Genomic DNA, 17,780 nt, shown 5'->3' with positions numbered 1-17,780 from the left:
CTACCACTATAACTTCTATCTGGTTTGGGAAGTAAGATAAGCTATATCGGTATATGGCACCTTTTATACCAGTATAACTGTATCTATACTAGGCTTTATACCAGTATAATTAAAAAGCAAATCACACTCCTAACTGATGTATTTATACGAGTAAAACTTTTGTAGCATAGACTAGGCCTAGATTGCTGAAAGGGTTAATTAAGAAAGTTGAAATATCTGAACTGTCAGGATTATTTGAAACTGTTTTGATAAGGAAGTTGGGAGATATTCTTGTTTTGTTGGGTATCATGCCTTCTCGTTCCTCCAACCTTTCTCTTGCATATTTGAGATTTTTTTTTGCCAGCATTTATCAATATGTATAGTATTTGCATTCCCAATTTTCCACTTTCTGAATTGAATTTATGTAAATTTATATAGAACAAAAGTCAATTTTGTATCACTTTAGATGGTAATCTGTGTTAGTAAGTGGTAGAAAAATATGAATTGCTGTGACATTTTTGCAGGCTGTTTTATAATTTTGAAATGTTTTTAAAATCGCAACGCCTTTGGTGTTCAAGGCAAAAAGAGGTTTTTTCATTCTGAGTCTCTTCAGAAGAAGCATATACCATTCTATGTGATCAGTATATGTGGAAACTTGAAATATGAACATAATCAACTAATACAATTCTGTACTTTGAGAAACAACCAAGACTTGTTTGTGTGTGTTTTTTTTTTTTTTTTTTAAAATATTGTTTTAATGCTCTCAGATCAGGATCAGGGCCCCCTTGTGCTAGGTTCTGTACAAACAGAAAGATAAACATGATTCCTGCCCTTAAGAGCTTACCATTAAATTTGTATTTTAACAAAGAGAAATTCCAGTCTTGCACACTATGCACCAAATTAAAATGCAGGCAAATTTTAAACTACAAGCAGGGTTGCCATTGCTTTAATAGAGAAGCCACATCATTCTGTAGAATGGATGCTGTGGGTATTCACTTGTAGTTGCATATGGCCTCTACATTACCAAATCTAGCAGTGCATTTATAAATAAGTTAAGTTGTTTTGTCTTTGGTACTCATCATGCCTAACTATAACATTTAAAAAGCCTTGTATGTTTGCTTTGTTTTGCTGCAGGATTAACAATTGTGTTGGTGAAGACAATCATTGGCTGTTTCTGCAGCTATGTTTCTACACTCAGCTTCTTAGTTCCTATACATTGATACTTGATTTCTGCCACTACTATTATTTTCTACCTCTGAAAAAAGTTAACTGGGTAAGAATCTTATCCTTACATAAAATATGGTTAATATTTACTATTGCAATTGTAATGCAATTTATTCTGAAATCTAAAAGCCCAAAAATTTCTGTTTTCTATACACATGATAATAAATACTAATGTAGGAAGAATCAAGGCTGATATTTACACATGAGCAAATACTCTCCTGGTAAGTAAAGGAATAACCATTGTGAAGAGGAGCAGATTGTCTCCTAGATACAAACAAGATTTTAGTTGTTATGGAAGCTTTGTAAAACAGGGACAAAAACAATTAGACTTCTTTAAAAGTGATCTGCAAATGTTAGTTTTTTTTTCCTAAGTGACTTCTGAGTTTGTTGAAGTGCCTCTCCTACACTTGCTATGTGGGGGAGTCCATGCATAAGATAATTTACTTAATATGTACCTTTTCCGTCCAAAGTACCTGTCATGAAAACTTAAAATTTTATCTTATTTTGTATCATAAATGGTAAAACATAAGAATATTAAACTTTCTGAAAGAGGCACAGTACCAGAAAAGAATGGGACTTACCTTTATAAGCATCTTGTATACTTCCATGTTGATCTATGGTGATGTGATGTCCTTAGTGAAATACATGCAGAGGTGAAGCATCAGATAGCAGCTGGCAAATATGGGGAGCGGTACTCTTTGGACATGCAAGAAGGGGTAAAATGTGCTAAGCGTAAGTTATTAACATGTTGAAATGCCCCTCTTACTGCTGGGGACATTCAGTACTTTCTACTGAAATGTGTTGGTTTTTGCAGATCACTTTGAAAATATTTTGCCTTATTTATAATATAATTGTGGGTGTTCTCTCAAAATAGATTTTCAGTCTTAAACTAATTAATCAAATTGGATTTTCTGTCACAGACATGAATACACTTGTTTAAGTTCAAATGCTTTAAAATTCTTAAGGTTTCAGTGATTATATGGAGCTAGTTATTTGTCTCCTCTGCTCATATAGCCTTGTTTCTGGATAGTAGATGCTTTTCTAAATGAATAAAATGAATAAAACACATTCCCTAAACTGTAGAATGCTTAGAGAATATCTTCAGTTTTACTGGGTCACTTCGTTATCTGTAAAATGGGTTTAATGTTTAGCTATCTGACACAGGTGTTGTGGTGGCCTCAGCTGGAGTAAATTGCTGTAGTTCCATTGAAGTTGAAAGAGCTCTGACAACTTACACCAGCTGTGGGTCTGCCCCTATATTTAAGAATGTTGTTAATAAATTATTGAAGGGTGCTTTAACATAACACTTATTTTATATTACAAAAGCAAATGCAGTTATAATCAGTACACCAGTCTGCTATACCAATTAAATGCATACTCACTTAACACCTTATACATACAGAATTCCCATTGACTTCAGAGAGAGTGCTGTATAATCATATGAACTGCAGAATTGGCCCTTACATTGTAGTAAAGTGAATTTCTTTTCCTAGGGTAAAATCTTTGAATGGTGCAGACAATTTACTCTTGACATGTATCTGACAATGTATTTTAATTGTTTTGAGTATATCCCCTATATATATATATATATATATATATATATATATATATATATATATATATATATATATATATATATATATAGGACCCCTTTAAATGCTGTCAACAAAATATTTTAATTTAAGTATTTAATTTTCGTTAAGTAATTGCAGTCTACTTAGTTGATGTACTCAGATCTTGGATTTGCTTTTTAAAGGAAAACTATTTGCTTTTTTGGGGTGAGGCAGGGTAATGGGAAATTACGTAAATTTTGCCATGTTCAGGCCTCCCAACAATGACAGTATAACTTTTAAGAATTATCTGTCTTAAAATGAGCAGATCTCTCTTTTTATTTTAGTTTTCTAAGAATTGTATTATCAAATGCATGTGTACTTCAGTATATTAAATGTATTAATAAATTCCAATCTGTTTTTTCTGCACATGAATGGAAAGGTGTTTATCCCTAATATTTATGCATCTATATACAGTCAATGTGGCAGACTAGAAGGCAGACATATATAGTCAGACTATACAATAATCATAGTCTAGTTTCATGTGATTGCCTAAATAACACATCCAGATCCCACATTTAGGGTCTTAAATCATCACAGAGCCTCGAAAAAGCATGTTTTTACTCACCTATGTGACGAATAAAGTGCCCAGATGTGGAATCAGCATATTTATCAGGCACATACTTCTTTTAAAATTGAGTCCTTGGTACCCTATGTTGTGTCATATGGTACAAAGAAGTAAACAAATTGACATTTTTCTATACATTTGTTTAATAGAGACTGCAGGTGTCGCCTGTTACTAATTGTTTCAGATTTGCTTTCCGAAGGCTAGTATTGAGCTGATAGTCTTTAGCTCTTTTTTGTTTTTCATCTGCAGGATTGGTGGCTGAAATTAAAGAAAGGAAAAATAAATATAATTTGTTTAGGAATCCAGTCAATATTTCAGCTTGGAAGATTACGTCAGAGTCTCATTTGGTTGATTTCTGATTGTTGGGGCCCTACCAAATTCATGGTCCATTTTGGTCAATTTCATGGTGAATGGATTTTAAAATTTATAAATTTCATGATTTCAGATATTAAAATCTGAAATTTCATAGTGCTGTAACTATAGTTGTCCTGACCCAACTCTGAAGGCAGCAGCGCAGAAGAAAGGGTGGCATGGTATGGTATTGTCATTCTTACTTCTGCGCTGCTGCAGGTGGGGTGCTGCCTTCAGAGCTGGGCAGCTGGCCTGCAGCCACCGCTCTCTGGCTACCCAGCTCTGAAGGCAGCGCAGAAGTAAGGGTGACAATACTGAGACCCCCCCCCCCCCCCCACACACACACTAACCTTGAGACACCCTCCCCAACCTTCTTTTGGGTAGGGAGCCCCATTTTGAGAAATGCTGGTCTCCCCATTAAATCTGTAGAGCATAGGCTGGTTAAAAGTACACAAAAGACCAGATTTCACAGTCCGTGACGCATTTTTCATGGCTGTGAATTTGGTAGGGCCCTACTGATAGTGTTGCTGAGGACTTCAGGTCACATAAGTGTGCCACATAATCATACATCCATCCCTTTGGGCCCCAGAAGAACAGGAACATCAAGAGGACTTGGTCACAATTACTTAGGAATTTAAGCAAACCACTTGCAAAATTATTTTAATCTTCCCACACAATTAACCTTGAAACGCCATAGCAATCCAGAGACCTGAGTGCATTCTACCTTTCTCATGAGTGCCACTCTTTGTGGAAATTCCGGCTTTAATCAAGAGGTTTCATTTCCTTAATCTGTAAGGGCATGTATTTACCATGAAATCCAAACACTGGATACGTTTTTAAAAATTGGCCATATGGAATTAGAGTTTTCTCCTGGCTCATTAAGAATACTTGTGAAATTTTTGGCTGCATGCCTTCACTTTGTTTTATTTTTATTCTTTGCTATACTTGGTAGAAAAACAAGATTGGGATGAAAATAAAGCTGTTTTAATAGTATAGAAGAACACAATACTATGTAGTATTTTGTTAGTATAATATGAAAATACGTTCAGTGTGTACCGGAGCACTTCATATATGTTATACCAGCCTCACTATATTTTTTAATTTTGTGTCCAGTGCATAACTTTTGTTTTTATTTTTATGATTTTAGAAACCAAACCAAAAACAGATTTCACTTAAGTTTATTAAACTGGGCAATAGTTGGAAAATAGTTCAAGAAGCCACCTACTTGAATAGAAATATGAAATTACAGTATGACACCAGCAAATTCACCTCTAAGTACACAGTCAGTTTATTACGTAGCGTGTTGGCTCTTTGTAGCCTGAGTGGTGTCTGAACGATAGATTGCAATTATTGCTTCTGTTTGTCCAGTAGGAGGAGTACTATTACTGCTGAAACTAAAGAAGAACTGAATGTAGGAAAGAAATGAAAACAGTGTTGACTTGTATGCAAGACCCTTGCAGGAAGCATCATGTAATTCAAATAAGACAGTGATCAAATTCCTCAGCTAGCTCTGATGATTTGCAAAAGATACAAGGCTCTGATCTTCCTAGTTTTGTATTTTCTTTAAATTATCTAATTTAATAAATCCATGATCTCTGGGAAAGATTTCAACCCCCAAAGTAGCAAGAAGAGAGGAATGAAAACCATCCTTCTTAGTAAACACCTTCCAGGTTGACTTGTACTGGAGAAAAATATTTTTGTCTTAAAAGCCTCTCCTGCTGTTACTTCTTGTCTCCTCCACTCCACCTCCTGCAGTGTTTAGTGGTTCTAGAGTAGAGTATAGTAGTGGTATAGTAGGATTTGCCTGACATTTCAGCTTTCCAAGGTATAGCCTCCAAAGGGGAAAAATGGAAGACATCATTTACATAAAAGACAAATATTTTTTAGAAGTAAAAGATTCATGAGTCACACGTATGAGAAGGAGCATTGTTTTGTGGTTAGAAAGAAGTAATGGGCATTTGGAGACCTGGATTCTGTTCCCAGGTCCGCAACTGACTTCCTGTGTGATCTTAAGCAACTCTGTGGAGAATTATTATGTGGCAAGCTGCAGTGTAAATCTACAGCAGGGGTCAGCAACCTTTCAGAAGTGGTGTGCCGAGTCTTCATTTATTCACTCTAATTTAAGGTTTTGCGTGCCAGTAATACATTTTAATGTTTAAGGTCTCGTTCTCTAAGTCTATAATATATAAACTATTGTTGTATGTAAAGTAAATAAGGTTTTTAAAATGTTAAGAAGCTTCATTTAAAATTAAATTGAAATGCAGAGCCACCCGGACCGGTGGCCAGGACCCAGGCAGTGTGAGTGCCACTGAAAATCAGCTCGCGTGCCGCAGGTTGCCTACCCCTGATCTACACCATGCTAGGATGACACACACTAACAGACCATGTGGATCTTGCAGCCATGCACTGAAAGTTCTCTAGGGCACTTTTATCTACTCCACTTTGAAATTAGAGTACGGTCAGTGTGCACTATGGAATTTTTAGTGCATGGTAAGCAGGGTCTATATGGCCAGTTAGTGTGTGATACATTAGTGAGCTGTAGATTACACCCCAGCTTGCTGTGCACTAACTCTCCATCAGACAAGCCCTCAGTGTGACTTAGTGAATAGAGCAGTGGACTGGGACTCAGGAGACTTGGGTTCCTTTCCTGACTGCCACTGGCCTGCTGGGCAACTTGGGCAAGTCACTGCACATCTTTGTGCCTCAGTTTCTCCATCTGTAAAATGTGGATAATGATACTGACATCTTTTGTAAAGTGCCTTGGGATCCGCTGATGGGAAAAGCACAACTTAAGAGGCAGGTGTTTATTATCTGACCTGCCTAGGCCTCAGTTTTCCCCATCCATAAAAAGAACATGACATTACTTCACAGGGGATTTGAAAAGGAAAGGGTTGTGAGGCAGTTCATTAATGTTGGTAAGAGCAAAGTATAAAAATACATTAAAACTGAAGCCAGTAAGTTTAAATCATGTTTAAGCTTCCAAACAGATGGGATGTCAAATAACTGTTTCAATAAAAATCCCTTTAATAGGATAACTAACATATCTACTTTCGTTAATTGTGTATTCTAAGACTATGCCACGCTATTTTGGAAAATGAGATGTGAAATTCTACCCTGAATGTTCTAGGACAGTGATTGTTTTAGGGTCATAATAAGAATTTACAGGATGTAAGAGTTCTGAACCCTCCCCCCAGTATAATTGTAAGCACCATGTAGAAATCCTGAATAACCTAGGAAAGAAGATAAAATATGCTATAACAGAAAATAGTGTTTTGGGGAAAGGATACATTGAAAGGCTGCTGTCTGGTTAAAAGTAAAACAGGTATATTTACCGGTATATCATTTGTGTTTTCATTTTTATGCTAAGCGACAAATTATATTACTCTTTGGTAAACTTTTTTTTTTTAATTCGAGATATCCGGTTTGTTTATCTGACTGTCTGTGGTTTTGTTCTCTATTCTATCCTATCTTCTTCTATCCAGGTTATTATATTGAGCTCATCACCATGATATCTGAGAGACTTCCAGAATTGAAAATAAACAAGCAGACTAGCAGTGTCATGTGAGGTTTCCTCTTCATCCCTCCCCCAGGGGGAAAAGTCATGTGTATGTGTTTTACTTTCTTTTGTTGGCATATTAATTTTTATATATATTATGTGTTAACAGGAAAGTGAGATAAAAGAAGTGAGATTCCAGTTTGATGGTAAATTTGTCAGGCTTGTTCTCATTCTAAATACCTGTGTGAGTAAATCTCAGAGCCTGAGGCCAGTTCTTCTGAAAGCTCTGTCTCCCTCAGATGATACTGAAAGTACGAGTGGAGTAGCTGAGGGTAATCATGATCCCCAAAGGTCAAAGTTGTCTTTTTAGGAATCCTCAACCCACAGCATGTAAAGCCTTAAAGATAAGGACCTAAACTTGTGAAAGGCAGTGGCCAAATAAGTGTGCAGACAAGACAAGAATTAAATTTTTTTTGGCTAATTGGCTGCAACTTTATTGAACCTTTAACTTTGAAAAGATATCTTCTACAGGCAGCTTGTCTTGGCAACAGCTGCTTTGAACTGTCACCAGCTTTCCCTCCATTGCTCAAAGTCATGAGCATCATACCCTTGCCTACGTCTATCAAACCTGCATTTTTCTAAGACGTGATCTATGGCTATGCAGTCAACCCACTGCATGTAGCAACCACCAGGCCTTGTTCTAAATCCAAAGCTGATGCAGAATTTGCACAAAAAAGGCATTATCCCAACCCCTGATCTCTGTAGGGTTAGGAGCACTATCTACCTGATCCAATCCCCATTCATTTTTATCTCTATAAAGGGGAATCTGATCCATGCTGATAGGGCCAACTTACAAGTTGTAACCATAAAAATCATCAACAAATTAAGTGTACTGTGCAACTGAAAGGAATTGCCAATAGCAGGTTCTCATACAATTGCTTTCAAGTTGCGAGGTACTGCATCCCCAGGAGCTGTGACTGTAGCACCCTGCCTTATCACAGTTAACAAGATGGAGTAATGAGAAATAGATACCCATGGAAACAATAATTCTCATAGAAATAGAGGGTAGGGTTGTGCGAAAGGCAGAGTGAAAAGAGTCCGGCTTCTCACCCATGCTGACCTTTCATGGGTGACCTTTGGTTGCTTGCCATTTAACCCCAGTGCCAAAACCACCCTGACCCTGTAAGCTTGTCTGGACATTAAGAGGCCATCAGGTTTGTAATCTTAGTGTGGTGATCTGTAGGAAGCTAATGAAGTAAACAGCCTTGCTAACCAGTGTTGTTGTAGAGGCGTGTTCCGGTGTTCTACACCTCCTTGAGTTATTTTTAGAGTTGATATTTTGAAGTTGGAATAAATTGCACTGCAGTAATCTGGTTGGGAGATAATGAATATGTGTATGATTGAAGCCAAGTCATCATCTACAAGGATGGGACACTGTCTCCTAGCCAATCAAAGATGTTAGAATTCATTTGCTGCAGATGCAGCTGAGACTCCAATTCTAAACCATAGAGTCAAAACAGCACCCCCAAACTGCAACATGTTTTCACAATATACAGATGTCAGTATTTCACTAGTGTAGACAACGTTGTGGTAGCCAGCCTTGTGTGTGTGTCTACCAGCATAATCTCTGTCTTGCTACTGTTTAACTTCATCCAGTTTTTCCTCATCCATGTGCTGATCTTGCCCAGATGCTGGGATAATTGGGAGACTATGAAGATATGGTAGGCTGTGAATGACAGAATTGTGTTCAGTGGATATTGTTGCCAGTTGAAATCTTACAAATCTTACAATCTCCAAATACCTGCATGTAAATATCGATTAGATCAAAGGAGAGATTATAGCTCTGTGCTTCTTCAGGGCAAGGGTTTGATAGCAAAAGCACAGTTGTCAATCATTAACTCTGAGTGCAGCCCTTGAGGAAGGATTGTGTGTGTGCGCGTTTTCCTGGACCCCGCTGCCACTTTAAGGTTGGATAAAAGTGTTCTATGGTAGATTGTACTTAATGCCACATAGAGGTCCAAGAGTATGAGTGATTCCGTAGGTAAAGCAGAAACATAGTTTCTGTTTTTGTTTCTGTCCTAATCCCAGTTTGAAATCTGAATGAGAAAGATCTAGTTATTGCCTGTAGACAGATGTTTGGAGTCAGCTTTTAGCTAGCTTTGACACAAACTTTTACTCAGGCAGGAGCTATTTGATACTAGGTGGTGGTTGGCCAGATCTGGTGCATCAGGGAACATTTCTTTTTAAGGATTGACAGACTAAAGTATGTTCGATTATTTGTTGTTGCTGCTGCTGGCAGTCTTGGTCAAAGGGGGTTCTGTTGCTCATGACTCCCCATCTGAGGGGGCGGGGCAAGACAAGGGTCTAATTTGCAGGTCTCTCTCAGGCCTGGTCCACACTAACCCCCCACTTCGGACTAAGGTACGCAAATTCAGCTACGTTAATAACGTAGCTGAATTCGAAGTACCTTAGTCCGAACTTACCGCGGGTCCAGACGCAGCAGGCAGGCTCCCCCATCGATGCCGCGTACTCCTCTCGCCGAGCTGGAGTACCGGCGTCGACGGCAAGCACTTCCGGGATCGATTTATTGCGTCCAGACAAGATGCGATACATTGATCCCAGAAGATCGATTGCCTGCCGCCAAACCAGGAAGTAAGTGTAGATGTACCCTTAGTATACCTGGTACTTCCTTTCCCCAATTCAGCCCAGGCTCACTACAGGAACTGGTCATATCCTTGAAATTGTCTGTCGGGTCTGGCTAGCCTCCTTCCCCAGGCTCAAGGAGCCTTTCCAGATGTGGATGATCTTGGAAAAGAAGGATGAAAACTGTTTTGCAGTGAATGAGGCTGGATTCTGCTGTGGATTTCAAGCATCCTTGTTTGAAGCTGTTCACCACCCTGAATGGTTCTTTTCAGAATGTCTTTGGCAACTGTTATTAAGATAGAGAAGGAAGATCTCTTGGCATGTAATACACTTCAGCATAAGCCTGCAGAAATTTGATCCGTCAGTCTTTCAGCCCAAGTTTCTTGCCACTGCTTCTCAAGTTTGTCCATGTTTTTGCACAAGGAATCCAAGAACTATAGGAGTCTGTGTGGGTGATGGGGAGTAACAGGCTTTTGGGGAGCCACTGTGTTAATGATGTGATCATGATTTACAAGCTGTGCAACTCCATGATCTATTTGTGAAGCATTGTCCTTGAGCATGCTATGGAATGTGATGTGATAAGTGAGCCTTTTGGGCCAAATTGTGGTTGCATGGCACTCATGTTGCATGGAGGCAGGGAGAGTCCTGACCACTGCTTGAATGAGGTGAAGATCTGTCCAAAATGGATTCGACTTTATTGTAACCGGTATTGATTGATTTCATTTTTGAGTAGTTTTTGACTGGCAACTTTGTAATCTTGGCTAGTTTTGTTTGGGAAAATTGCTGATTCATGCTTACTGCAAAGGAATAATAAAATAAATTGGGAGAACCTATGTATCTAAAATCCTAACTACATTATTAATACTTTAGGTTATTTAAACTGAATTTTAAAGTGTAGACTTTCTTTTTTCCCTTTATGTTGTTAATTTTCTGTTTCTGGTAGGGCAGAGAAAATAAATTGTTGTTTTTCCTGTTAAAGCCAGATTTGCAAAGGGTTCCATGTTGGCAGAAACAAGTGGGGTTCTGTGCAGGAATATGGGTCTGCCCAGGTGGATCCCTTTGCAAATTCAAGGCCCTAAATCAGTTTCTATCAGTTGTACAGTACCTAGAACGATGAATCTTGGTTGGATCTCTTGATGGCTAGTAAAATGAAGCTAGTGGTGCTAATCCCCTCTACTTTGTGGCAGATACCTTCTTCCTCAATTGCTTGCTCATATTGATTCCAATTCGGTATGCGCGCGCCGTGTGCACGATCGTCGGAGAAATTTTCTACCCTAGCAACACCCAGTGGGTCGGCTGTGGAGCCCCCTGGAGTGGCGCCTTCATGGCGCTGGATATATACCCCAGCCGATCCAGCACCCCCTCAGTTCCTTCTTACCGCCCCTGACGATCGTTGGAACTGTGGAGTGCGGCATAGCTGTTCTCCACTCTTCCTAGCTTATCCTGTCAATTCTTGTAGATAGTTGTAGTTATAGTTGTTGTATAATCTTTAGATAGTTATTCCTGTTCATTGTTAAATAGTTGTAAATAGTTAGCGGGAGTCAAGGGGGCTTCTTCTCCCCCCTTTCCTCCCGGCGCATAACCGGGCTCATGCCCAAGGCTCCTGGCTTTAAGCCATGCGCGTCCTGTGCTAAGCCTATGCCAACGGGAGATCCGCACGACTCGTGTCTGAAGTGTCTAGGAGAGTCCCACCAGACAGATAAGTGCAAGATCTGTAAGGCTTTCAGACTGAGGACCAAAAAGGAGCGGGACTTTAGGCTTAGGCAGCTCCTCATGGAGGCGGCACTTAGCCCAGATCCTCCCTCGGCGTGCCAAGTTCCAGCACCAAGCACCTCAGTGCGCAGCGCCCCTGCGGCACTGACCGGTACTACACCACGAGCAGATGCGGATAAGGCCTCACGGCACCAGCCTCCTTCAGCACCGCGGCCACTATAAGGGCCCCGGCGCCGTTCCCTGTCTCCGGGGCATAAGAAATCCCACAAGACGCAGGGGACTGCTGTCCTGCAGATGCCAGCTCCCCCGGTACCAGTGGTAGAGCCACGTCCCACTTTAGAGCGCCAGAAGTCGCAGATATCGGCTACGCCGTTGACTCCGGCACCGGGGCCGTTGAGTCCGGTGCGGACTGGCTCACCACCTCAATCAGTGGTGGAGCCCTGTCTCCCGTCGACTCCGGAGACCTTTGCGACGGCAAAAGACCTTATCGTGCTCATGGAGCCGGCACCATCTCAACCCACGGCACCGCCCGCTCCTCGCACAGTGCAATCCAGGGGCAAGCCTGCCCTGGTACGCCCGCCGTCTCCGAGCGTGGACTCGCGGCACTGCTCCAGGTCTCGGAGCAGGTCCCGACGCCGCTCGCAGTCCCGGCGCCGACTTTCACCCCGGCACCGGTCGTACTCGCGGCCTAGGTCCTCTTCATGGCACCGATCTACGTCTCGGCACCGTCAGGATCATCGGTACCGATCAGAGTCACGACGTAGTTCTCGGCACTGGTATGAGCGCCGCTCCAGTTCGAGGGGCCGCTCCCGGTACCATGTCTACAGGCGGTCGTCCTCGTCTCGGTCCAGATCCGGGTCTCGGCACCGTCATGGCCAGCGGTACCGATCCTGATCACGGTACCGCTCACCGGCACCACGCAGGGACCACTCGCCTACGGACTGGCACCGATCGGCACCGTATCACACCGAGCCCATTCAGCCGCGTTCGGCACCGCCTTGGCCTTCGAGATCAGCGTCTTGCTCCTCCGACGGGGCTTCGCGATCAGCATACCCTCCTCAGGATCAGGCTGCCACTGACTTGGCAGGAGGGGACAGAGGACCCTGCGCAGGACCGTACGCATTGGTCTTTCTGGACCCCGTGGGCGTATCACCAGGCGCAAGGGGCTCCACCATCAGCCTCTCGCTTGGCACGCTCTGAACCCAGAGTCCCGGAGGCCACCATCTCCCTCCTCCCCTCCCCCCCCCGCCGCAGGGGGCATGGAGGCTCCCGTGCCTACACCACCTCAGGCCATGGACCCCGGGGCAGGGGATCCTCCGCTTCAGGGACCCTTAGAACAGGACCCCCCTTTAGACCCCTTGCCCCCGGAGGCATCCTCCTCATCTTCCCTGGATGAGGCGGTGGCGGGCACAACAGCCTTGGGCCCGCCCCCAATAGATCTTCATGCCCACCAGGACCTATTACGTAGGGTGGCGCGTAATACGGACCTCCAGGCGGAGGAGATAGTAGAGGTGCAGGACCCGGTGGTGAGCATCCTGTCGGCTGATGCCCCATCCCGGGTGGCATTACCACTGATTCGGACGATTCAGGCTAATGCCACTACCATATGGCAAACCCCTGCCTCCATTCCACCCACACCAAGAGGGGTAGAGAGGAAGTACTTCGTGCCCTCCAAAGACTATGAGTACTTATATATTCATCCTCCACCATGCTCACTGGTTGTGTCTTTGGTGAATGCAAGAGAGCGTCATGGCCAGCAGGCGGCAGCGCCCAAATCGAAGGACACTAAGCGCTTCGATTTGTTCGGGCGTAAGGTGTACTCGGCGGGGGGTCTGCAGCTCAAAGCCGCGAACCAACTGGCGCTCTTGAGCCGCTACAGTTACAACTCATGGAACTCCATGGGTAAATTCAAAGAGTTGGTTCCCCAGGACTCAAGGGAGGAGTTCGGGGGCCTTAGTGGAGGAGGGTAAGAAGGTGGCTAGGACCTCCTTACAAGCCTCCTTAGACATAGCGGACTCGGCCGCCAGGACGCTAGCCTTGGGCATCGCCATGCGACGCGTCTCCTGGCTCCAGGTTTTGGGCTTGCCGCCAGAACTGCAGCAGACCCTGCAGGATTTACCTTTCGAGGGCCAGGGATTGTTCTCGGAGAAGACGGACTCTCGATTACAGAGCCGCAAGGACTCGAGAACCATTATGCGCTCCCTGGGGATGCATGTCCCAGGGCCCCAGCGCAGACCCTTTAGGCCCCAGCCTCAAAGGTTCTACCCTCCCCCGCCTCGTCCAAGACAGGACTTCGCCAGAAGGCGGGGACGAGGTGGTAGGCGAAGGTCGACCGCCCCTCAACCCAGTCAGAACCAGGGCCTGCCTAGGCAACCTTCAGGTCCTAGACAAAACTTTTGAAGGTGCGCTCGAGGACGGCGCCCCACCCACTACCCAGGATCCATCTCCTTCCTTTCGGGATCGCCTCTCCCGTTACCACCGTGCTTGGTCCCTCATAACATCAGACCGTTGGGTCCTTAGCACGGTGGAGAGGGGATACGCTCTACAGTTTTCTTCGTTCCCCCCCTCCCACATCCTCTCCCGTCCCTCTTCAGGGACCCTTCTCATGAGCATCTCCTTATACAGGAGGTTTTTGGCCTCCTCTCTATGGGAGCCATAGAGGAGGTGCCACCAGAGTTAAGGGGCAGGGGGTTTTATTCCCGCTACTTCCTGATCCCCAAGTCAAAATGGGGTCTGCGACCCATTTTAGACTTATGCGGACTCAACAAATTCATAGTAAAGTTGAAGTTCCACATGGTCTCCTTGGGGACCATCATCCCTTCCCTGGATCCTGGTTCGCCGCCCTCGACATGAAGGACGCATATTTTCACATAGCAATCTACCCCCCACACAGGTGCTTCCTTCGATTTGTAGTAAATAAGGTGCACTACCAATTTGCCATCCTTCCCTTCGGCTTGTCCGCCTCTCCGAGAGTGTTCACAAAATGTATGGCTGTCGTTGCAGCATACCTTCGTCGGCAAAGGATACAGATGTTCCCGTATCTAGACGATTGGCTGGTGCACGGCCACACCAGGGAGCAAGTTCAAGCCTACGTCCAGATAATACTACAAACATTCCATGAGTTAGGCATCCTACTCAACAAAGAGAAGTCCACTCTGGAGCCAACCCAGAGAATAGAGTTTATCGGGGCAGTCCTAGACTCCAGACTCGCCCAAGCTCTTCTACCAGACAATTGGTTTCACACCATCACAAGCATCATTCGAGGGCTCCAGGCCTCCCTGATTACCACAATAAGGACGTGCCTCAGCCTGTTGGGTCACATGGCCTCTTGTACTTGCGTAACCAGGCATGCCAGACTTCAGCTTCGCCCACTTCAGGCCTGGGTATCATCGGTGTACCGTCCTTACCGGGACAACCTGAACATGGTGGTCACAGTTCCAAACTCGGTCTTGACCTCTCTCACCTGGTGGTTGGATCACAAGGCGGTTTGCGCAGGAGTGCCGTTTCACACCCCACAACCCTCCCTGCACCTGGTCACCGACGCTTCATCTCTAGATTGGGGAGCTCACCTCGGGGAGTACCATACCCAGGGCCTGTGGACCGCATCCCAACTAGCTCTGCATATCAATGTTCGAGAGCTGATGGCAGTGCACCTAGGCATTTCTCGGTCTCCTACATGGCCGTTGCGTGTCTGTCCTCACCGACAACACCACGGCCATGTTCTACATCAACAAGCAAGGAGGAGCCCGATTGTCTCTCCTATGCCTAGAGGCTATCCGCCTGTGGGAGTTCTGCATTGTCCACTCGATACATCTCACGGCATCGTTCCTCCCTGGAGTCCAGAACACACTAGCGGACTGTCTCAGCAGGTCCTTCCAGACGCACGAGTGGTCGATTCGTCCAGACATCATCTATTCCGTCTTCCAGAGGTGGGGATTTCCCCAGGTCGACCTGTTCGCATCTCGAGCCAACAGGAAGTGCCACGCGTTCTGCTCCCTATAAGGGTGATCTCTGAGCTCCCTGTCGGACGCTTTCCTTCTAACGTGGAAGGACCAGCTGTTCTACGCTTTTCCTCCATTCCCACTGGTCCACAGGGTACTGCTCAAGCTACTCTGAGACTGGGCACGTGTGATTCTAGTCGCTCCAGCTTGGCCAAGACAGCACTGGTACACCATGCTTCTGGAGCTATCGGTTCAAACACCGATCACGCTTCCCCTGTGCCCAGATCTGATCTCTCAGGACCACGGCCGACTGTCACCCCGACCTGCAGTCGCTCCACATCATGGCGTGGATGCTCCATGGCTGAATCGGACAGAGCTGCAATGCTCGCATCCCGTGCAACAGATTCTGCTGGGAAGTAGAAAGCCCTCTACACTGACCACCTACTTAGCCAAATGGAAGCGTTTCTCCTGTTGGTGCAAGCAGCAAGCCACGCCCCCCTTGCAGGCATCTATCCCCCTTGTGCTCGAATATCTCCTATCCCTGAAACAGCAGGGCTTGGCGATTATCTTCAATCAGGGTTCACCTGGCCACTATATCGGCGTTCCACCCAGGAGGACCCGCTTCCTCGGCAGGGCCGGCCTTAGCAAGAGAGGGGCCCACCCCCAGGAATCGGGCCCCACTCGGGCTGGGATCGCGGGGTTTGGGGCCGGGCCGGAGCCGCCGGGGCCGGGCCGGAGTTGCTCAGCCCGGGGCCGAGCCGGCGCACCGGGGCCCGAGCCAGAGCCGCCGGGGCACGAGGGGCTCGGGCTGGGGCCGCTCGGGCCATGGCCCGAGCCGGGCCGGGGGTGCTCGGCCAGCACCGCTCAGCTGGGGCCAGGGCCGGCGCCCCGGGGCCTGAGCCAGAGACTCTTGGCCGGGGCTGGAGCCGCTCGGGCCGGGGTCGGGGGTGCTCGGCCGGCGCCAGGGCCGGGCCGGAGCCGCCGGGGCCCGAGCCGGAGCCGCCGGGGCCCGAGGGGCTCGGGCCGGGGCCACTCGGGCCAGCGCCACAGGGCTCGAACCAGGCCTGGGGTGCTCGGCTGGGGCCGGAGCTGTGGGGCCCGAGCCGGGCCGGGTGTGCTCAGCCGGCTCCGCTCTGCTGGGGCCGGGGCCGGCGCCCCGGGGCCTGAGCCAGAGCTGCCAGGGGTCGGGGCGTGAGGTGTTCGGGCGGGGGCCGGGCCGGCGGTGCTCGGCCGGAGTTGCTGGGCCGGAGCCGTGGGGCTGTGCTGGGGGTGCTCGGCCAGAACTGGGGGAGCCGGGCCGGAGCCAGAGCCGCTTGGCCGGGGCTGGGCTGGCGTCCCGGGGTCCGAGACGAGCCAGAGCCAGAGCCGCTCGGCCGGGGCCGGGGGTGCTCGGCCGGCGCCAGGGCCGGTGTCCCGGGGCCCGTGCTGGGCTGGAGCCAGAGCCGCTGGGGCCAAGGCCGGGGCCGCTCGGCCAGGGCCGGACTGGGCCGCGCTGCGCCTTCCAGGAGCCCTCCTTGCGCCTCCCCCCCCAGCTTACCTGTTGTTACCACCGCCTGCCCCTGCTTCTTTTCAGACTTCCCGCGAACATCTGATTCGCGGGAAGCAGGGGAGGGGGAGGAACAGGGGGCGGAGCATTCAGGGGAGGGGAGGAGGGGGAAGTGAGCTGGGGGCGGAGTGGACAGCTGCGGGGCCCTCTGAGGCGCGGGGCCCAATTCAGCCGAATCGGCTGAATCGGCCTAAAGCCGGCCCTGTTCCTCGGTCTTCTCTAACCCAATGGTCGTCAGATTCCTTAAGGGCTTAGAGCGACTGTACCCACAGCAACGCCAACCCGTTCTGGCGTGGGATCTTAACCTGGTTCTCTCCAAGCTCCCAGGGCCCCTGTTTGAGCCATTGGCTACCTGCTCACTCATGTACCTATCTTGGAAGACAGTCTTCCTTGTAGCCATCACTTCAGCACGGCGTGTTTCTGAAATCAGGGCCCTTACGTCTGAGCCGTCATATACAGTTTTCCATAAAGACAAGGTGCAGCTTCGCCCCCACCCTGCCTTTCTTCCCAAGGTAGTTTCACCTTTTCATGTGAACCAGGATATATTTCTCCCAGTCTTCCATCCTAAGCCACACGCTACCCGTCAAGACCAGCGTATGCACTCCTTGGACGTACGCAGAGCCCTGGCTTTCTATATTGAGCGTACAAAGCTGTTCAGGAAGTCGACACAACTCTTCGTTGCAGTGGCCGACCGGATGAAAGGCTTACC

General features: G+C 46.7%; 1 protein-coding gene across 3 annotated transcripts in view; it reads left to right on the top strand.

Moving 5' to 3' along the window:
• Positions 1–17,780, top strand: part of ZDHHC21 (zinc finger DHHC-type palmitoyltransferase 21) — a 73,110-nt gene that overhangs the window by 12,663 nt on the left and 42,667 nt on the right. For all 3 annotated transcript variants that reach the window (XM_054032664.1, XM_054032666.1, XM_054032665.1), the window contains one exon: positions 1,114–1,252. In XM_054032664.1, coding sequence (XP_053888639.1) covers positions 1,114–1,252 — 139 coding nt within the window. The remainder of the gene's footprint in view (positions 1–1,113; positions 1,253–17,780) is intronic.

Source organism: Malaclemys terrapin, chromosome 6 (genome assembly GCF_027887155.1).
Source record: "Malaclemys terrapin pileata isolate rMalTer1 chromosome 6, rMalTer1.hap1, whole genome shotgun sequence".
NCBI lineage: Eukaryota > Metazoa > Chordata > Testudines > Emydidae > Malaclemys > Malaclemys terrapin.
The sequence above is the reverse complement of the archived record's forward strand: the minus strand, read 5'-3'. Positions and strand labels throughout refer to the sequence as shown.